At 38.8% G+C, this 23651-nt stretch overlaps 2 protein-coding genes across 2 annotated transcripts; both read right to left on the bottom strand.

Annotated features, from left to right (window-relative positions):
- Window positions 1–71: 71 nt before the first annotated feature.
- pdk1 (pyruvate dehydrogenase kinase, isozyme 1) lies at window positions 72–4561 on the bottom strand. The gene is made up of 11 exons (XM_042084216.1): window positions 3944–4561; window positions 3717–3858; window positions 3392–3463; window positions 3120–3304; window positions 2759–2854; window positions 2532–2609; window positions 2350–2426; window positions 2123–2221; window positions 1596–1706; window positions 1171–1284; window positions 72–1089 (listed from the first exon to the last, which is right to left on the bottom strand). Exons 1-11 carry the CDS (start codon window positions 4050–4052, stop codon window positions 949–951), a joined length of 1224 nt encoding a protein of 407 aa, XP_041940150.1. The 5' UTR covers window positions 4053–4561; the 3' UTR covers window positions 72–948.
- A 16905-nt stretch (window positions 4562–21466) lies between these two features.
- Window positions 21467–22665, bottom strand: LOC121698519 (lysozyme G-like). The gene is made up of 4 exons (XM_042080696.1): window positions 22605–22665; window positions 22249–22451; window positions 21991–22129; window positions 21467–21609 (listed from the first exon to the last, which is right to left on the bottom strand). Exons 1-4 carry the CDS (start codon window positions 22651–22653, stop codon window positions 21470–21472), a joined length of 531 nt encoding a protein of 176 aa, XP_041936630.1. The 5' UTR covers window positions 22654–22665; the 3' UTR covers window positions 21467–21469.
- Between the last annotated feature and the right edge of the window lie 986 nt (window positions 22666–23651).

Raw genomic sequence — 23651 nt, forward strand, 5'->3', positions numbered from 1 at the left:
GTGTAGCGTTCATTCGCTCTTGTTCAGCAGACTTAAATGGAGTCAGTATACTAAAAATGAGATGTGACCACTTTATATTTACACACTGACTTTATTTAGCTGGCAGAGTTGAAAATATTCTCAATTCACATATGAAATTGCAACTGATGGTCTAAACCACAAAAAAATCTTCCATATGGAATTGGTCAAAGCACTTTCAGTCGCTTACACTCACAAACAACTCCAAACACAAACAACAAAAAAGAAACAAATAATTAAATGAACCATAAACACATTTAGAAGCTCCTCATGGAATGTGCTGTTGGGTGATTCTGTTCAGTCTGTCTATTGTAGACAATTATATTTACTTGTTACACACAGGAGCTGTTAATGTGGGCAGTTGTCTGATAAGTTCATTTTAAACTATAGCAACTTGTGCACATCATTTGCATTCAAACGTAACAAACTAATATCATGTTTCCTATGAGTACATAGGAAATAGATTTGGGTCTTAGAATATTTTAGCTGCCCTATAACCTAAAAAAACATGAGGTCCTAGACTGAATACCCCAAGAATTGTGGATATTGTCCTATGCTTCACGTTATCGTATTGTATATCAAGGTATCAGATCCTGTAATTCATCTCCATTTTTCACTGAAAAAAAGAGTCGATTTTCCTCAGATCTCTGTAGTGCAACAACATTGTAACTCACTCATTTGTAGAAAGACAAAAAATATACAGGGGCTAAGCAACATGCAGTTTTCCAAAGAAAGTATGGCACTAGGCTCCTGTCTGTTATGACTGGCTATTTTTATTACATCCACTGAATATGAGCTGATGTTTGACCTTTCATCGGCGGCGATCACACCCTCATATCTTCCTCTCCTCAGCAAGCAATGGAAAAACAACTCGTCAAAACTTGGAAATAATCTAGATGAGCCCACCCAGTCAGCGAGTGCGGTCTCAATCTAGAAACTGCGGAAGGTAGTCATGTCCTTGGGCTCCTTGCTGGGGACACACCAGTCGTCTGCCTCGTGAATGGTTTTGTAGTGCTTCCAGGCCGACTTGTTGTAAACAGGAAGCCTCTCTATGGACTCTGTGGACAAGGCCTGCAGAAAAGAGCATTTAGCATTTAAAGGTCCAAGTCGTTGACCTGAGTCTTGGTAAAGGTCTTTAGTTGGATAACTCACCCTGATGTATATAACAGCATCTGTACCGAAACCCTCCAGCGAGTACAACTTCAAATCGCCTTGGAAATATCTTGCATATAATCGTGAAATGGGCAACCCATATCCAAAGCCAGCCTGTATGAGTTAAAGTACTTTTTTAAAAACCAATCAGTTGGACACCATCCCAGCAGCAGGCATGCATAATAAAGTCTGATGGTACTAACGAACCACTGACACTGTCAGAGACACTAGAATCTACAGATAGTAACAACAAGTGCTAGTTGAATGACAATGACATACTCCCAAGTCATTTCTTAGAAACTTTTATCCATAGTGATGGTGTCAATCTTCCCCCCTCATTTCATATTCAGAAGTTGATTCCACCTTTGCATCATGTTCATTAGAACTGTATGACTTGCGTGCTGATGAGGCTGATGGTCTCTTACCAAAGGTGTGGCTCGTGCCGAGTCCATAGGCGGCACAGGGGCCGTAGAGTACGTGTAGGTGAATAACCGGTCAATCTTCCTTAAGGGAACTCCTCCACCACGATCACTGACCTGCCAAGGCCAACCACAAAGCAAAACACAACACATCCTATAAAGGGGAACGTATTACTGCATACTGCAACACACCGTCCTAACCGGATCCGAGTGAGTGACTATCTTGTAGGTGTTACCTGTCTACACTGAATCAGTTAAATATGCCCTTCTATTGTGTCATATTTCGCATTTAAAATAGCAGAGCAACGCGAGCAACAGAAAGAAAATAGACACGGGGCGTCCGACAAAAGTTCTCTCAAAACGTCGCATTGCAACACGCTGCTCACGTCGCTTGCAGTCAGGACACTCCAATTGAAAACAATGTATTTTAATGGGTTCTATTGCTAATGTTCGCTCGCATCACGTCCGTTTAAGACATGCCGTCAGGACACCTCAAGTCCTTATGTCACTGAGCTGATGGGATGGGACGGTACCTTTATAGTGAGATCCTCATGGCCCAAGGCCACCTGGGCCTGGACCGGGGGGTACTCGAGAGCATCCCCATACAGTTCCATGGTTGCACGCATGGCATTCTGAAAAAAACACACTTACTCAGATCCTCACATACATTACACACATTACAACACTCAGCAAAGAATGTACTCTAGAGTGATGAAGTGCATTGTGACACGATGATTGATAAATAAACAGAAACAATTACCTTAAATAGTTCAAACAGCATATGGTAGAGATGTGATGGTACATATACCATTGTTACAGGATTTCCACTTCCTTTAACTGGGAGGAAAAAAACTACTTCAACTTGTGTTTACTTTAAATTTGTATACAGATGGGTAAATGAATAAATATCAAGAATGTCTGTGTAAGTGTTCTGTGGGTTACCACTGAATTCTTCTAAAATCAAGCCAGGAGAGTTCATGTAATATCGATCACAAAGGTTTCTCGCATTTTCATATGCATCTGAAATATCGCAAAAAAGCTTTACGTGAACAAGTCAATCAAAGACATCATATCCCACTGATACACTGGCACAGCTACAGCTACACAAGTCCAACATCCACAGTCAGTCGGACACAGACAAGTGAGACAGGCATAAAAAGGACCCCTACCTCTGACAACATCAGTGACCTCACAGTGAGGATCAATGCTGCCAATCTGTTTGGGATGGGCTGGGTTTACTCTCACTTTACCACCAAACAACAAAGCTACACCGCAATCAGACAAGAATATGTCATTCAACACCTACAAAATGCTCCAAATGTCTCCCATGAAACCCCCAAAGAGTGGTTCAAATGTGCTTTGTGTGCTGCACGAGTAGTGTGAGGGTAGAAAACATCTAGGCCTACGTGGCAACAAACCAAATAGCAAAGGTAAACAAATCTTTATGTCTACCTGTATGTACTTACAATACACACTAAGAACATTGATCACGTTTGCTCAAAGCATGACAATAACAAAAGTATAACGCACTATGTTGGTTAAGAAGCATCCTGATGGATATGCGGCTCATATAGAAGCGGTCCAGAAAGTACTGCATGTTCTGGCTGGTGATGGGGTCTGTGCCATAGGCCTCTTTGTACTCCACAACACCTTGGGCCATGGTAGGCACGACATCATTGTGCCTGTTACGAATCTTTATAACAGCATCTGTGAACCTGACAAAGGAAAACCGTGTCAAAAGCAGGTCTCCGGATGGGACAGAACGCAAATGTGACAGCTCTATGGAAATACAGATTACTTACGCATATGTGACTTTTTCATCATCTGCATTTTTGTCCTTGAACTCCAGAATGTCTTGAAAACTTTGCATATACCTGGGGTGCCACAGGGACAACAACCCGTTAGCTGACAAAGAGAAGTGGAGCAGCCAAATATTTCAGTAAAAGTAAACGATACACAGGCCAATAGGAGAACCGGTCTCACAGTAACATTGGAACCCTCAAATTTGGTCAAAAATGAAAATGAAAAATAAGAGAATCAAGGCAGAATTTGACTGAAAAGAACAGTTGCATGTCCGTTTTTACTGATCCCATAGGGACCATTCCCAGCTGAGTAGAAGGAACTTACCAGCTTTGTACCAGACGTACAGAGGGGGTCCTAAGAAGATTATCTGGTAACAGATTGATTTCTTTCATTATGTTTGCCAGTCTCACCGGCAGCTCTTGTCTTAGGAAGACGAATGATGTCTTCTCGCATGCATTTTCCGATCCTGAGAATTGAAATGCAGACATCAACACCACTACAACATGATATTTAACAAAAGACCTTGGTTATGAGAAGTTAACGTCACTCACCAAAATCCAGAAATTGTTTCATTGACAGTGGCGATGGAGAAAATCTGGAGAAATAATCTATTTGTTTTCCGGTTGCGGCATTTTTCATCAAAGCTCTTAAAATCCTCATAATGACTGTTGTTTACGTGACTATCCTCACGGAGGTAAAACGTGTACTTATTCTTCAAAAGTGCTGCACACGCTAACTATCAAGTGGTAAGCTGTGTGGGGCAGCTAGCAAGCTTGATAGCTAGCGCCGTGTTTAGTTAGCAAAGCTGTCAAACTGCTTGGTTCTTATTCACAATGATAATTGCCTGTGGTCATTGAATCCAATTCTGTAAAACCAAGAAACACTCAAAATCTTCCTATGTCAACGCAAGCTGACAGTTCGCTAGCTAATATGAGAATGAACGCAATGTTGTCAAATGCCGAGTAGGATACCGCTCCTTCATACAAACTTGAAATGTATTGATTAGTAATTAACTAAATTTAACTTCAGACCATTGCACGAAGAACTCGATTACATGTCACTGCAATAGTGACATTTAATGTGATAACGTTATACATTCTCACGGTTTACATTTGATTACTCGATTGCATACAAGGACAGCTCTGATTCTGATTGGTTGCATAGCTGGAAACATGGCCCCTCTGGCCCTTAAGGCTACGTCATAACTATTAGTACGCTTGAGAAAGTGCCTGACAGAATATACAGCAAAGAAAGCGCTGAGGTGAGGTTGTAAGACTTTAAATAAGAAAAACGTTAAGGTAATATACGGTTTTGATATACCAAAAATGTCTCTTGTGGGTGTTTTTTAGAGGCCCGCCATTGCATTTCAGACATTAGTAGGTCCACTGAAAGTATAATAGCCCAGCATAAAGAACACCTGAAAAATTAAAGGGTTAAATAGTGAACTAGCCAGCTGGCCCACACACACTAGTGGATTTATGTTGAAAGTGCCACCTAGTGGTCAAATTCTACACTGGGCAGCTTTGCTGCCTCAACTTCTCTAGCTGACTTATGGCCTCCTTACACCAAACAACTTTGACAAGATTTGGGAAAGATTCTTGAAAGATTGGAGTCTTTTGAGGAAAGCTTGAATGGGGGGCATAGTTTAAAAGACTACAATCTTTCAAGAATCTTTCCCAAATCTTGTCAAAGGTGTTTGGTGTAAGATGGCCATTAGTGACCTGGCTGACTGAACCAGAGACTTTCTAATGACACAGGACTCAAAATATCCTTCATAGAAATGCATGGGGTTAAGTTTGTAACGCCAATATGGCAGTTGTCTACACATATCCCACCCCTTCCGCGGCAAAAAGTCGACATGTGAATACATTGTAGCCTACCAATCATGTGGTGTGTGAAGACATCGTGCCAATCGTGTGTTGTGATCTCGCTGCTGGAGCAAGGTTGGTGTCGTGAAGCCTTGCACACGTGCATTTCTGCGAAATAGATGCCCAAAAAGTGCCCAAAAAGCGTTGCAACATGGCCGCCTAAATCTAGTGAGCCATAACTCATTTTGAACAATTTAGAATATTTTCTGGGAAACATCAAAAACATGTAAAGGCCACAGGATAAAATTGAACAGTTCCTTGAGCAGTTACTTGAGGCATATTGTTTAGTAAAGAGCATATTGCCAAGTGCCGCATGGTGCAGGAATAGTTGTGTTATTGTTGAAATCATCATATGCTGGAAGGTGATGTTATGGTTATGGTATTTAGCAGACGCTTTTATCCAAAGCGACATACAAATAACAACAATAGTTAAATTTAAGAGTAGGCCTAGACCCTAAACAATTTAATAAATAATCAAGCAATAATAAACAACTATGTAAATTCAATCAATAGCCTAATTTAAAAAAAAATACTATAATATAAAACATAGTGTTGTAGCCTAGTAGATAATCCACTGCAGGGCTATCAGAGATTTAACACGTATTCTGACTTTTGTGCTGCTGAATATAAAATATGTGCGCGATCCCAACTGCAAGAACAAAATCCCAATTTGCCCCCCTTGTAATTAAACCCACAATAAACATTGGGGCCCCACTGGGCTGTGTTTTGTCTCCCATACTGCATACACTCTGCACAAACGAATGTTGGCTCTCACTCCCACACACACCTATATATATGCAGATGACACTGCCCTGCAGGGGTGGACTGGGACCAAAAGTCAGCCCTGGCATATTTGGCCCAAGCGGCCCTCAAATCGGTCGGGCACACCTAATTAAATACAAAATCTTTGTATTACCCCTAAATATACATATATTTTCAACTGTCATAGTCATGAAGCACTGAACGTGATGTAGGCCTCATTGCCCATCACTCTGACTGGTAGCCATGGGGCACATGATCTCCATATTCAAGTAGGCTATATAAGCAATTATGAAAGAAGGGTTTCTGCTTGAATTCAAAGTATAATTTCAAATTATTATATAGGCTACATTTAAACTATACAATGCTCAATTGACAGCAGCACCAAAAAAATACTGAAGCCTATGTGTAAAGAGCTAAATTACCTAGATTGTCATGGACATTAATGTAATTTATGCCAGTTATCCCTGTAGGACAACTGAAACAACACAAAATAAACAAGGCTGTTGCTGGAAATATTTTATTCCTGTAGGCTATACTACCTATTGCTGGTACATTTTGGAACAGTATAGCTATCCTATTAATTAATTATCTTTAATGTCTTCCAGCCTATCGTATAGGTTATATAGCAGTTGGCTTGTGCATGAATATGACTTGACGTTTTGTAGCCTACATTTCCGTCAGTCTACAGAGTTTTAGCCCATCTTTACCTTGATAACCATTCCAAGATAGAACCCTTTCGACGCTTAAAAGAGCAACCACCACTCATGCCATCAATGTTGAATTTTGGGCGTCTGACGGAAACTGATCAATCTGACCAACAATTAACGTCGATTTGACACTTTGCTGTCCAGGTTTGCAAATCATTCAGTTAGAAAATGTAAGTTGCCCTTTTTGTTATTATAATCACAGCACGGCCTTACTATGTTATCATTATCCAGTGCATTATCGCAGTTAATAAGTCATCATAATCATCATCGTCAGCATGGCATGTCACACATAGCCTACCTGCTCCACCACTGAGTTCTTATCATGTAGCCTCAGGCTCTACACTCTTCACCACCTGCATTAAGAAGAGAGATGCTGAGCGTCTGAACATGCTGGTAAGAAAAGTTGGCTCTGTTGTTGGCATTGAGCTAGAGTCACTTACAACAACTGCAGAGAAACGGACCATGATGCTGGTGATCATGGACAATGACCGCCACCCACTACACAGCACATATATTAAACAGAGGAGCATGTTCAGTGGCAGACTTTTATCACTGTTACTCAACAGACAGGTTGAGGAGGTCCTTTGTACCCAGGGCCATCCAACTCTTCAATACCACACAAAAGGGCAACCTTAGGGGTGAAATGGACTTTTCAGCATGAGCCTGTCTCTCTCAGCCCCTACATTATCACTTTGTCTGCTGTACTCCTGACTGTCTTATAGGCACAATCCTACACAATCTGTATGTGGTCATAACATCTACATCTTATAACTTATTTCCTGCTATATATTCTTCTTAAAGTATATATGTTTTTCCTTTCTTGTTTGTCAAGCAATTGTATTATGCTTACATTTTTGTATTTTCATAGTCATAGTTAATATTTAATAATAAGCAAGCTATTGCACTGTTCACTTTTGCTCTACCACCATTGCACACACTCCATCTTATAATGGTCATTGCATCACTTGGTCAGTCCATATCAGACCTTTGTAATCACTTTACAATTGGTTAACTCTACATTTCTATGAGTGATGTTTATGTATGTGAGATATATGTGTGTTTGTTGTGTTGGTTGTCTAAGCTACTGGATGCCTAAAATTTCCCTCGGGATGAATAAAGTATCTATCTATCTCTATGTATTTATATTTCCAAAAATAAATCTTTCATATACAGCGGGGAAAATAAGTATTGATCACGTGAACAATTTTTTCAGTAAGTATACTTCCAGTGAGGCTATTCACATGGAATTTTCAATGGACATTAGTATTAACTTAGGTAATCCACACATATATAAAAACCCAAACATTAATGCCTAAAAGTAGAGTAAACAAGTAGAATGACACAGGGAAAAAGTATTGAACACGCTAAGAAAAAGCACAAAGGCAAGGAACCGACTGGAATATAAGTAGTTAGAGAAATGATCCGTGCAAACTGATAGAAGCTGGGTTACTGGTGGGCTATAAAAAGGTATAGGCCTATAGTATATATACTCTTTTGATCCCGTGAGGGAAATTTGGTCTCTGTATTTATCCCAATCCGTGAATTAGTGAAGCACACTAAGCACACAGTGAACACACAGTGAGGTGAAGCACACACTAATCCCGGCGCAGTTGAATTTGGTCATGGTAAGTCATGCTTGGCACACTGTAAAAAATAACACTACATCTTACTGCAGTAACACAAGTATACTTTACTTACTATAGGTTGACCTAGTGTTCTTACTAGAGTAACATTAGTAATGTGCCGAACTTGCAACAATGGGGTCTAAAACTTGAGATACACGAGTAAGCTTCACAACTCAGACCTGAGTAAACTGGACTCACGCAGTGCACACGCGCACAGTTAACAGAGGGAGCATTCTGGATTCCACAGCCAACGGTCGGCAGTGTTACAGTGTGGCTGACTTTTGGGATGGGAGTGTAACGCAGCTTCACCAGTGACTTGCTCTGTCCGGTAAGTTTACAGTATGTATTAATGTGTCAAATGTTTACAGTATAGGTTGAACTAACAGCATTTGTGCAAAACTGTACATTCGGTTTCATTAACAACTGGGGTAATGTTAAGTTCAACTTGCTAAGTGGCAGATATATGCGCTAGCTGCTAACAGTTTGCAGCTAACTGATAGCAGCTATGCGAGTTAACACCAAAGATCTTTGTTAACACTGCCTCAGACCATGCAGAGCAGAAAACAAATATTCTAGGTATTCAAGCCCTTTGATATTTTTTGTTATCGAAGTTATGAGGAAGTGGTGGCGCCTGGGGGTCTAGAACTAGCTCTAGGCTGTATAAATTTGCCAATAGCAGTTGTCTTCATGAGCTCTCTTAATGAAGTTTAGTTCTAACGTTAGCCATTTCTCATGAGAAACGCTTGCTAGCATGCTAAGTTGATTCAAAACGTGTAAAGATTAAACTGTGTATGGTTTACGTCGATATTCCTACTGTATTGATAAAACAATTAGGATAATTGGACTCATAACCTTACTGACTGAGAAAGCCATGGTCTTTTATCTAAAATCTTTCGTTGTGATTTAGCAAGAGGACTTAGGTTACAGTGTGTGGAATTTGAACGAATGTGCCGTTATTGAGGTGCAAAATGGCGTCATATAATTCCAACGTATGATTGACATTTTAAATTCTATTGTGATAAATGTACTAGGCCTGAAGCAATAGAGAAAATTAAGTTGCCAAATCATAATATTTTTAGCTTAACAGTATTAATTAGGTCTCTGGAGAAATAATTTAAATTAACATTTAATGTGATAAACTTAATCAGCTGTTTTAGTTAAACATGGCCAATAGATGCATATTGATAATAATTTTGCCCTCTTTTTCTTTTTGCAGTTGGAAAACTGAAAATGCAGAGCAATGAACTGGACATGTAAGTTTTGCTTATTTGGATGTGAAGTCAGAGGTCAGTTGCTCAAACACTACTGATTGAAACATGGAGGTTACACCAGAATATGACCGAAAAAAACTGCAGAGGGTGGTGAAAACTGGCCAACGCATCACCGGTTCCTCACTCCCCTTCATCAAGGCCATCCAGGGCAAGTGATGCTTGCGTAAGGCGCGCAGCATCATCAAAGACTGTTCTCACCTCAACCACAGACTGTTCACCCCACTCCCCTCTGGGAGGCGTTACAGGTCTCTCTGCACCCAAACCAGCAGGTTCAGAGGAAACTTCTTCCCTGCGGCTGTCACCCTACTGAACTCTAGCTGTGCATCCCGGTGACAACCAACCAACTAAGCCCCCGCCCGATGCCTCCTTGCCTGTGCCTGTTGAGGTGTCCACCATGACCATGGAAACCTTGACGGGGGACACCCACCCCCCGCGGACAATTGCACTACCCTATCCCACCCATAGTGTTCTATTTATTTACAAATGTACATACTGTAATTACCCTTTTACATGGCATTTTCTACTGCTCTTCATACTATTCATCCTGCACATACACGTATTCTTACTACTGTTATGTTACTGTTTCTGCACTACAGTACTGTTACCACACTGCACATAGCTGTATACTGTACATATATGTCTATATGGTTCATACCGAATATCCATATTTATTCTGCTAATACACTGCACATATTTATACCTAATTTATATTACTCTAAACCACCTTCTGTAAACCAACTGTATACTACTGTTTACACCGCATATTTCTTATCCTGTCTATGCACCACCTGTCTTTGTGTATCACATTGCATTTTTCTGCTTTTTTTGCACTTCTAGTTAGATGCAAACTGCATTTTGTTGTCTTTGTACTTGTACTCTGCAAAATGACAATAAAGTTATCTAATCTAATAGTGCCAACTATTTGTGTATATTCTGCAAGTAAACTTTACTATCCAACATAAAGTACCCTTTACAACTCAAAGTAACGGTAACTCATTTAACAGTAGTAAATACAACTTTGTTTCAAGTAAGCTTTACTTGAGGGCATGAAGTAAACTTTACTAGTTGGAAGTAAGTAACCAGAACTTTAAAGTCTTAAGTAAGGATAACTTCTTCTAAGTAAGCATTACTTGTAGACATCAAGTAAACATAACTTGGAAGAGAAAAGTTTTGTTTACTTAACTTATTTAAGGCAACGAGTTCCCACCCTTTTTTCAAGTAACCATTACTTATTATTTTTTACAGTGCATGCTTTTTGTCCATGCCCTCCCTGGTTGTGATGTTGTGTTAGCCTTTCGTGGTAGAGGCAAATGGACTGCCTGGCAATCCTGAGAAGTGTGCCCTGAAGTGTCTAATGTCTTTGAGAAGCTCAGTCAATACCCACCAGTAACGGATGATGTGGATCTCAGCACACTTGAAGTTTGTCATAGCAATGTACAACAAGAACTGCCAGTGTTGTGCGTGAACGAGTTCAAAAGAACGCGTTCATTGAACACGCTCATTTTTCGTGAACGTTGAACTGAACGCAACACATTTTTTTAATAAAGAACTAGAACGTGAATTAGTTCACATTATGTGTCATGAACGGCAGACATCACTGTAAATGAACGTTGGAATTTGTTTTCCATTGAAAACTGAGTGACATCTGTTTTCTCTTTTGAAACGCAACGAGAGAAAGTTCCTCCCTCCTGTATTCTCGCTGGTGCCGCTTAAATCATGTATCACCAGACAGAAATGGTTTTGACATTGTGTGCGCAATGCATTGCGGGCAACGTAGTGTCCGGCTGAGAATAGTTGAATAGCATAGCTTCTACTGGCTTCCGCAAAACGTTACCCGTGATGAATTGCAGCAGAGCGGGGTAGGCATAGCAACGCCGCGTAGCAGGCAACGACGAGAGCGCGGAGGGCTGGAGGAGCGAGAGAGAGAGAGACAGACCAATGACGAGAGTGAGAGAAAGCGCTGCAATTAAAAAAAAAAAAAAAGGCTAGTGGAAGTGATGGCACGGAGACTGGTCTACCTTGTCTGTACTGCTGCAAGTTTCATCACCTGGTAAGAAACCCACAATTGCAGTGTCATGAGCAAATGTCTACAATGAGCAGCTTCAAAGAACGTATAGTGATTTCTAGCTCGTAGTGTGAAAAAAGTATTTATTTGAATATCTCACGAAAAAAGTAAAATGAACTGAACTTTGAACTAGTTCAGAATTAAAATTGTGAACTTTGAACGTGAACTGTTCACTTTGAGCATGTATGAACTGAACTTGAACTAGTTCAGAAAAGCTGTGAACTGGCACAACACTGAGAACAGCACTGCTGATGAAGTTGATGAAACAAGACTTGACCTGTTTGCACGGAAGCAGAGGTCCTATGATGCCATTCCACCAACAAGGGCATCTCTTGCTAAGCATGTGAAGTGTGCAACCTATCAAGCTGCCTGTATCTGGGGTCAGGCAAGTATATATCAAATGAATATGGAGAGTCCTGCCAACTGGAGTTGGAGGAAAGAAGGTGACATTTGGCAAGAGCTGTCAACAATTGACTAAATGTGTCAAGATTGAATGTCTGGGAAGATGTAAATGCTACCACATTAGTCTTGAGTGTACTCCATTGTGTGCCTGCAAATGCAATAAATAAATTAATTTGTAATGCAGACATTCTGATATGACTAGCTACAGAGCAGAGGCGTCACTAGACGGAAAGTCCAGAACGGAATTGGAAAGTCCAGACCCTTATACCTATATTTAGATATCTGATATACCTATATTTAGATAGCTGCAAGATCAAAATGTGATTATCCAATGCCAATCCAAGTCAAAAACCAAGTATAATGGCTTTCAATGGTGGCCATCTTGGAAAATGGCGGCCATATTGGATTTTTTGCGTGGCTAATGTGCTTTTTGGATAAAGTGGGTCCCAACGGATATTTGTGCCAAGTTTGATGCTTGTATCACAAAGTGAACGATTGTTTCACTAATCTGCCGCACTATCATAGGTAATGCACTCCACTGCCATGGCCTCTATGCACGCTCATCCCGCATGATTCTATTGCTGAAGAAAAACATGTCAAAGCTCGTTGAAAGTTTGCTACACAACATTTGGACAACCCTATGAATTACTGAGAATGTATTCTGGTTAGGCAAAATTTAAAACTTTTCGGATGTCATACTACACACCATATTTGGAGGAGAAAATGCACTGTGCATCACCCTAAAAATACCCTACCAACAGTGAGGTTTGGAGGTGGTGGCATCATGGTGTGGGCTGTTTTTCATCTCATGGTACTAGCAGACTTCATACAGTTGAAGGAATGATGAATGGAGTGATTTTGTTCCGGGAGAATCTTTACATCCACTAGGATGATGAGGATGAGACATGGCTAGACCATCCAGTAGGACAATGATCCAAACCATTTTGCAAAGGAAACTCAATTGGTTTCAGAGAAAGGAAATCAAGGCCCTGACTTCTATCCAATTGAACAGTTTTTGAAGTTAACTAAAGATCAGGATTCACAAGAGGGACCCCTGGAATCTTCAATATTAAAGTACTATCTGTTTAAAAGAATGGGCCAAACTCACACTAGAATACTGTGACTGATTAGTTTCGTCATACAGGAAATGCTTTGAAGCTGTCATTACGAATAAAGGCTTTTCCACAAAGTATTTAAGACATTTCAGCAGACATGTTCAAAACCTTTTTCCTGTCATTCCACTTTATTACACATAACTCTACCTATGGACTTTAATGTTTGGATTTTTTTATATGGGTGGATTATCTGAGTTAATACTAATGTCTGGTGAAAATGTCATGCAAATAGCCTCATTGGAAGTATACTTACTGAAAAAAATGTTGACGTGTTCAATACTTATTTTCCCTGCTGTATTCTAGATTCATTAGATATAAAGGGAAACATTTCAAGCCATTTTTAATTAGTTTTTAGTTTAGTATCTTAATGATTATGGCTTACTTGAAAACCAAAAATCAGTATATCAAAATATTAGAATAGAGTTATAACACAGAAATGTCAACCTTTTGAAAATAAATGAACTCATCTGACTAATCTAAAATAGTTCATGTATACATTCAATTGTATACAATTGTATACATTCTTTCTGGTGAAAAACATTACCTTAGACTTTGATAAAGAGAATTTAAATCCCCAATTTAAGCCCCATTGTTCTGATACTTTCATTTCTTTTTGTAATCTGTCTACTATATATGGGACATTACGCCCCCTTTTCCATACAACAGCATCATCTGCATACAACAGCCCTTTCCCCCCCTTTCTCAAATAAATCATTAATCATGATGTTAAATAGAATAGGGCTGATAACGCTCCCTTGGGGAATTTCACTTTCCACCATATATTCCTCTAACAATCCATTGCCTACTCTGACCCTCAAAGTACGATTAGACAAGAAATCTAAAATGAAATTAAACATCCTCCCACTTATTCCAATCTTTTCCAACTTAATTAACAGGCCTTCTCTCCACATGGTGTCATAAGCTTTTTCTATGTCCAGAAAAACAGCCATCACCTCCTTCATAACTAGAGACTTTTCAACCTCATTACAAAGTTTAACAAGAGCATCAGTAGTTGATTTACTCCTTCTAAATCCTGTTTGATAGCTATTAAGCAATCCTTTGTAATCTAAGAAATAATTCAAACGATCCACAACCAATTTTTCCATAAGATTTCCTAGATGTGAAGTTAAAGCTATGGGTCTATAATTACCTGGATTACTAGAATCTTTTCTGGCTTAAGGAATGGAAGAATTGTTGCCTTTTTCCATATTGTAGGTAATTTTCCTTCATTCCAAATGTTATTAAATAATTCAAGAATCTTTTCCAATACCTCCTCAGGAAGTTTCCTGAACATAGCATAACACAAATTATCACATCCTGGTGAGGAGTATGCTGTATTATCTACCGCCATTTTCAATTCTGACATATTAAAGTCATCAACAAGTATAGTCCCTATTTCAGATTTAACTTCTAATATATCTTCATTCTCCTTTAAGATATCCTCTTTTCTTTTCTTAAAACATTCATCCAAGTGATCACCTTTATGTATATCTGCAAAGTATTTACCCAACATATTAGCCTTTTCCTCATCTGATACAGCTTTAAACTTCTTATCAATTAGTACAGGAATACTTGAAGGTTTGTTTGTACCTGACATCTTTTTGACCATCATCCACATCTTATTTAAGGTAGTTTCCCTTCAAATTGTGGAGCAAAACTGTCTCCAAGATTCCCTTTTTACCTCTTTAATTACTTTTCTCGCTAGAGTCTTCTTTCTTTGATATTCTATAAGATTATCTGAATTTAAAGTTGTACGCAAATTTTTAAAGGCTTTATTTCGATCTTTAATGACTTTCTTACATTCATCATTCCACCATGGAACATTGATTCTTATCTTCTGATTACTACTTATAGGAATGGCCTGACTAGCTGCAGTAAGAATAAAGATACTTAAATCATTATTTCATCTGATCTATAGATTGCTCTTCCACTGGAATATTCTTAATTTCTTCATTACAATTTATAAAAAACTTCTCCCAGTCTGCTTTCCTAAAGTGCCATTTATGATGAATGTAACTTTCTTCAGTCTTCAGTTCAACTTCAATTGTACAAAAGATAGGAAAATGATCACTACCAATTGTGTTCTGTTCAACCTCCCATTCACAGATACTTGCTATATTCCTATCAACTAAGGTAAGGTCAATACATGACGTTTCATTCTTGTATATATTTATCCGTGTTCCACTACCTTTATTTAAACATACTAGCATTCTATCATTTCCTCTACAGCCTCACCATTTAAATCTGTATGTTTACTTCCCCATAAACTATTGTGGGCGTTAAAATCCCCACACCATATTTCTCTGAGATCTTTTTATAATGTTGTTCAACAATTCATTTGTTAAAGTTTTACATGGATTATAGTAATTCACAATTGTGTATTTACCATTATCCCCATTAAAAAATGTCAGTCACTATACATTCATGTTCCTCAGCTGTACCCAAATGTCTGTATGACACTTGTTCTCTAATAAAGGTCATACACCCTCCTCCTCTCTCTTTTCCCCAGTCATACCTAATGCTAGTATAACCTTTTGCCGAATGCTATGAATTCCTTTTTTATTTATCAGCAGGGTCTCTTGAGATTCTTGTTTTGCATTCACAACATTCTGCCCCCGGGCTAAACCTGGTCAGGCCTACCTTTGTCTGTTGATAATTATGATTCCCATTATTCTGTCTTGGAGTCCAAGAGTTTTGCTCTGTTGGAGATACAAATCCATTAACATCAACATCTTTCTTAGCTTTATTAACCTCCTTTAGTGCATTAGCATGTGATACCTGATGAGTCAGTTTGTATTTCTGAATTTCTTTCGCCTCCTTCGGTTTCTCACATCCACCATAGGCAGCACTATGTTGACCTCCACAATTACAACATTTTAGCTGAACGTTCTCCCCACATTCCCCATATTCATGCTCCCCTCCACATTTTGCACATCTAATTTTACCTTTAGATTGTGCTACTACATGGCCAAAACGCTGACATTTAAAACATCGTATTGGAGAGGGAATGAATTCTCGCACTGGGTAGCTCATAAAACCCATTTGGACTTTGGCAGGAATTTTATTCTTAAAAAAAAAGTAAAACTGACAAGCTCTCTGCTTTTTCCTTTACCTTTAGTCAAGCGTTTTACATCGACCATCTCTCCCCCCTTCAGATTATTCTTGACCTCTTCAATGGAAACTGAAACTGGGACTCCAGTTATGACTCCTCTTTTCTTTGCTGCTATTCCTGGAATGTGTGAGGTTATTTTAGAACCATTTAATGTGGTTTTCTGTAATATCTTATCTCGCTGAACTTCAGACACTGCAAAAATCAGTAGTCTCCCATTTCCCATAAAGCGAGCATGATTCACTTTGCCTATTTCTTTTTATATAGCTTTAGTAGCATGAATGGGGTGTAAATCTGGCCCTCCTTGCTGATCAAACACTATGATTACTTTCCAAACTTCCTTGTCTGGCTCCTTAGTTCTAGGTCTCATTTCAGATTTACTTCTTTTAACTGTGTCTACGGATTCGTTACTGCTGCTAGAATCTGATCTTGGTCTCTTGTTTTTTCCTCACTTCCTCCCAAAACATATCATCCTCCAAATCCTCTTGATTCCTTATCTTGGGCCTAAGCCCAAGTTACCGCTGTTACCGCTTTCCACCATCAATTCTCACGACCGGAAACCAGCGTGCCGTCCTTCCTCGACCATCCCAGCAGCAAAGGCACTAACAAACACATGCTCCTTAAATACCCTGATTCATTAACAATGACAGGTGTAATCACTCAAACACATGAGCATCAGACAATTTCCGAAAATTACAAAAAAAGGTACAAATGAGGACATCTAGTGGTAAAAGGCAGTAACTCCAACTGAAAAGTCCCTGGGGCCTAACACATAATGAGTAAAACCCTCCAGCTATTTATCGTTACTGAGTTCTGGGGCCCCCCCTTGGAGACCCTCGAAAAACAGGCAATTTATGGCTGAAAATTACAGGCTACCCTGATAATTCTGATAAAGATATGGACATAACTTTTATATTTCCATAGAGTTCCCTAGTTTTACAGACAAAAAGTTGAAGATAAAGCATTGACATTAAGAGGGTGTACTAGGGGTTTATCAGACCCACTGAAAGCAGAATTTTCATCTCTAAATTTTGGTCATTTTTATGAGGCATTATCTCACATGCACAGTGGCTTTACTGTTGCTGGAGAGAGGAACATCTACTGATTCAAAAACAATCGTCATCTAATTGGGCCACACATAATGCGAGCCGTGACAGGAGGGTCTTTATGGGCATTTTTTGGGATCATATACTCTGAAAAGCCATGTTTAAACTGGAAAACTATCTCACCTGTAGCCAAATTTTCTACAGTCAATATATGTTATTATCATCCGGACATGGAATGTCAGCAGTGTAGCTCAAGTAAATAAAATAGCTTGGCGAAATAAAATAGCACATTTGAAGAGTTGTTGAGCCCCCAGTTTTTCAGATAGAAGACTTAGATTTTTTCAGTAAGCATCTCTGGTACCAGGTTAAACACTGTACAAAATGTGGTCTCTCACAGTAAATGATTAGGCTAGTTGAAGGAAAAAAACACATCTTCGGCCAACTTCAGAGCCATATTCCAAAAAACTGACAACAGGTATCAGGTCCAAACTGACTTTTTTTGAATGATCAAAGTCTTGTTATCATATATCAAATCATATATAAAAGAAAATTGGTAAGGTGTTCAGCCTAATTTTGTCACAGTGAATTTTTTAAATCTTAGATTTGAGGGCGTTTTCACAGCAGGACACAGCAGCCATTTGACAATGGGACAATCCCAGTCCCGACTCACAGACTTTGGTGCTGTCCAAATCCCATTCATACCTACCTCTCTGTTATGTCTATGCCTATATCCATCTAACGGGAAACAGACTGTGTCAGGGTTTGTTGTTCAAGTGTTTCAGTTCACTGATATGAATGAGTCTGATCCGTCAGGTCGAATTACTTTTCATTGGCATTGACAGTTAAAAATAAGTGTCTGGTAGGCTGTCAGGCTATATTACCATACCAACTCGATGTAGCCTACTCGTAAGCTAACAGTAGACAAATGTCGAATACTGTAGCCTAACCAATGTGCAACGTTAGACAAAATTGGACTCCGTAGTGAATAGGGTATAGGGTAATTCCGATATAACTGGCATCATTGTGATCAAGGAATCACAAATTGGTTCCACAAATAGGCCTACTCCAAATGTAGCCTATACTATAGGCTACTTTAATGTGTTCATTCGATTAGATTTCATTTTCACTCCAGAGACAGTTGAGAAAGCTGTTCTAAAGGATCTTTGGCCATACCTTTTCAGTGATAGATGAAGGTAGGATACTCTGACGACCGTTCCCCAAAGTTATCTGCGTAGTAGGCTAGTAAACTGAATAGTAGACTGAGGCGCCCTCCAATCAGAGGCATAGCCTACCATTAGCGCCGCCACTGTGCGTAGCCTACAATTTTGCAACGCTTTATTCATGAAATCGTTCAATATTACAACAATAAAAATAGCTTGTGTACTGTCTTAATTGAAACTTGAATTCGCGCACAAATGATAGCCTATGTTTAGGGCGAAGCGAATGGACATCTCAACATAAGGATACATTAGAAGATGATTTGGTGTTTTTGTCAAGACATGATAGCAGTTCTCGTACATAAAAACGCAACGTTCCATTCAGTCATAAATCATCGTAGTGCTCGTCATATTTTTCAGATGTTTAACAGTAAAAGGCGCACGAAGGTGCGCGAAACATGTTTCAATTAAGACAGTACACAAGCAATTTTTATTGTTGTAATGAACGATTTCATGAATAATGCGTTGAAAAATTGTACGCACAGTGCGTACAGGATAACGGCTGGCAGTGCCAATGATGGCCTACTCGATCAGGGGGCTACAACTGAGCCTTTCGTCATTTATCCTATTCCATCACTAAAATCAGGTTTGCAAAAGTAGCCTAAGGGTTGATCACTAAACAATTTCACAAAATCATAAGGATCAGGACTATTTTTCAGGGGTGCCTAAAAAAGCCTAACGCCGCCTATATGTTAATTCATTCAAGTGTTGGGGTTACTTAGTGTTGCTTTTTTCAGGCTGTTTGTAACCCCTTGTCAGTAGGCCTACTATAAAGTAAATACTCAGCCAATACATTATTGGCTTTCTCAAATAAACAAATGTATTTGATTAAATATTACACATATCTGCCCAAACATTAAATGTATTAATTTCCCAAATATGTATATCTTATTCTATTTAAATATGTTTAACTTAAAATTAGATTAGATTAGATTCAACTTTATTGTCAGTAAGCAGAGTACAGGTACAGAGCCAATGAAATGCAGTTGACATCCAACCAGAAGTGCAAAGAAGCATTACAGTGCAGGTAGAGTATAATTGTATACAATAGAGATTAATAATGTACAGTGTATAGTTGGATAAATACAGGTTTTCCAGATGACATGTCTACAGAGATAAAATAGTATATGTCGAGTATAAATAGACATTCTATATAACTTAATAGATAGTAATATACAGTATGTACAGTATATTGCACAGGTTTATGGGCAGGCTGTGGAATATATTTATTTTAATCTCACAATGAAAAGAAATAGGAAAAATCCAACCTTGAAGGGAAGCAAATTTATTTTGAGAAAAAGGAAAAACTCATAAAGAAATAAATATTTTAACAAAAACACGTTGCTCAAAATTATTGGCATGGCACGCCTGCTTATAATACCTTCTTAAGCTTCCCTTTGCCAATAAAACAGTGTGTAATATTCACCTATGACACCCCATAAACTTGGAGAATACAAAGCAAGAGATTTAATACCGTTCGTCTTTAAAAAATCTCCCCAGCTCATCCAGATTCCTAGGTCCTCATTTGTGCATTCTCCTCTTTGACTCACCCCACTATTTTTCTATGGAGTTTAGATCAGGGGACTGAGATGGCAATGGCTGAAGCTTGATTTTGTGTTCAGTAAACCATATTTGTTTTGATTTGAACGATTGTTTTGGTTCATTGACCTGATGAATGATCCAATCATGACCAACTTTTAGTGTCTTGTCAGAGATTGATAGATTTCCTTTGAAAATGTTCAGGTTTTTCTTGTTGTTCAGGATACCATGCACCTTAATTAGGTTCCTAAGGCCTTTGGGAATAAAAACAGCCCCACAATAGCACAGCGCCTCCACCATAATTCTCATTAGGCATGGGGTTCTTTTCAGTATAGTCATTCTTCTATTTATGCCAAACACACCTAACATGTTTCTAGCCAAAGAGTGCAATTTTCATTTCATCTGACAATAGACCACACTTCCAAACAAAGTTACTGTACCATTTACAGTAGTAACTCCTGCAGTTTACATTGGTAATTAAATGACTGGGCAGGCTGTTACCTAGTATGCCCTCTAAATAAGCTATTAGCAATGAGGTCACCTTTGAAGATTTTTTGGGGGACTTGGTGACCCCAAGATGACACTTTTGTCTGTAACTCTCCAATAGTGGTTCTTATGGAATTTTTTATCTTACCATCCTCCATACTGTGCGTGGGGGCAAGATAAACATGGGTCTTTTTCCAAGCATGTTTGTCACAATTCCAGATGAATAGAACCTTTTAATCATTGTTTTAAATATAGGGATCAACAAAGTACTTAATTGTCATAGATATTCTCTGACTTACAAATGTCAACACACTTTCTTTTTTTTTTAATTAGTGTATTCTCTTGTCTTTTCGATGTTGAAAAATGACTAGAGGATATAGCCTCTGTGTGATTATTTTCTTACCATAGTGAGAAAGAAAGTCATGAACTACTTCTGAAAGTTCACAGACATTCTGATTAACTTAAATAAACTGAAATTAGTTAGGGAAATGCTTTTTGTAAGATTTTTCAGGGGTGCCAATTGTGAGCAACGTGTTTTAGTTAAAAAATATTTATTTCTTTATGAGATTTTCCTTTACCTCAAAATACATTTTTCCTATTTTATTTTAATTTTCATATTTCCTACATTTATTTTATACGAAATGTTACTTTCCAACCCTGTTAATAAGTTAATACAGAGATCAATCATGACTGAAGAGGGCTGTTTTTATAAGTGATATCATTTTTTTTTTTTTTTTAACACAGTCATGTTTTGTTGTGGTACTGCGTGGTGTTGTGGTATTGCATGCCAATAATGTGGCCATGTGAAAATAAACATGAGCGCTATATTACAGTAATTACATAAGCATGAGCGCTACAGACAGGTTTAGACGTGGAAGCCATGTTTTCTGTAGAACTGAGCTCTTGCCACTACATCATTTGAGTAATCCTTCGCACTGGTATTTTCATCCACAGATTCATACTGATGGACATTCTGTGCTCCAGCATTGTAAGCTGCAAGTCCACCTGTAGTGGAGAAATTGGCCATTGAGTTACATGACACACACACACACACACACACACACACACACACAGACACACACACACACACAGCGATATAGTGCAGTTACGTATGCTAGAATTATACAAATACTAGTTCAATAATTAAAGGTTTGCTAATGAAGCCACTGGACTTACAATGACCCTTGCTAAAGGGAAATACCACTTCAGTCAACAGACCCTGTGGCCATGCTAGCGGTTTGATTGATAGTGTGGAGATCACATTTCTCTGAGCACTTATGTCAGAAATACTCTTTACCTTTCTACACAAACTCTGCCATTGTGGGAGAACCTAACTACTTTTTAGCCTTTGGTGTGTCCTTATGGACATACATTACCAATGCATACCTTTGAGCTGCTGTTCCTTGGTCCATTTGGGGAATTTATTTTGAATGATTCCTATTGAATAAGTGAGGATGCCCGTGCCTTGTTTGATATGCTCCTCACTGTCCCAGTCACCCATCGGTTTGTGCCACTGTTTGGCGATCTAGAACAGTCAGGTAAACCATTCAGCATCTCATTTGTGCGTACTATCACATATCTTCAACAGAAGTTCAAATTCACAATATTACATATTTATTTTTGTGAAGTGAATCATAGGCTCACCTGCATTAATCCAAACATATCACCATTGGCACTCCAACCATTCACCAGTACGTACTCAGAACCACCCCGAGATGCTCTGGATATGACAGCAGCAATGACAGCTGGATCCACACCGGTGTCACGTCCAACATTTATGATGGTGTCTTTGTACTTGTTCATCCTCTCAAGATCTGTTTTAGCCAGCTGGCGGGAGGCGCGCTTACCTGCAGTTCAGGACATAAATAGCCTACATCAGAATGTTTGATTCACTGAGAGTTTGACCAATTTAAAGGAAAAGTATTATAGTGCAAATGCTTATCAGTTTCAGTTTGCAGTTGAAAGACAATTTGCCATCTTACCAGATATCTCTTTGTTACCATCCTGACAGGCAGTTGCTGCTGATGCCCCACTGGTTTTAATCTTCATAACATTTCCATATTGTCCAACTGGAAACAAGAGCATATTGTGATAAGAGAGAAAAGATTTGGTCCTATGGTATGTTAGGAATTAAAATAATGGAAAAGAAGTCAGCTACCTGATGTAGAGGAATCTGAACCTGAGCCGGAATCAGAATCGGAATCCGAGCCCATGTTGCTGTTGTTGCTGTAACACGAGTGAGACTGAAAGGCTATTTATACCTAAAATGAATCTATGATGTTGGTCAATGTTTGAACTCAATAAAGATACCAGTATTGCTATTGCAAGTGAGTCATGAGAGGGGAATTTTAGACCTTATGTTCTACTTTCACTTTTACCTCATAAACTTCAATAAACGTAATATGTTTACTGATTAATGTGTGTTGTGTCTTTCAGAACCGCATCATGCGATCTGATGAAGGCCTTGTAGGCCAAAACATTATCGCCTATTAAACCTTTTTTCATTTGGAGTGTGCGGCACCTTCCTTCTCTTTAGATTTACACACCGGAAGCCAGCACCTTATCTTGGTGTGCGTTACATCTCTCCTCCATAAAGTGTCTTTCAGAACCAACACTGGAAACTCTGTTATTTTACCTTAACCCAAGGGTAAGAGTTTACATGTTTCTTCCAATTAGGCTACTACAGCAGTCAAGGATGTCACTCAATAACTGTCAAACGTGACACTATGAAATGGCTGCTGTCTTGCTTTAAATTAATGGGATATTTGTTACAATTCATTGTAAAATGCAGAGGGAATAATGATTATTCTCAATATCTGTTCATGAGTGTTAAGGATTAATCATGTTGCAAGCAAACCTTTGTTCATTTGATATTGTCAAGCTGTGAATAACATTACTCAGATTGGTTGTCAATCAACAGCTTTGGCTACAGAGCATCATGAAATTGACCTGTATACACCCATCTGTTTCTTAGTTTAGGTTTCATTTACTGATGAGTCATTCCAGTACTTATCAGCCTTTTATTTCATAGTTCAAGAGTCCATAGA

This window comes from Alosa sapidissima, chromosome 2 (assembly GCF_018492685.1).
Source record: "Alosa sapidissima isolate fAloSap1 chromosome 2, fAloSap1.pri, whole genome shotgun sequence".
Classification (NCBI taxonomy): Eukaryota; Metazoa; Chordata; class Actinopteri; order Clupeiformes; family Clupeidae; genus Alosa; species Alosa sapidissima.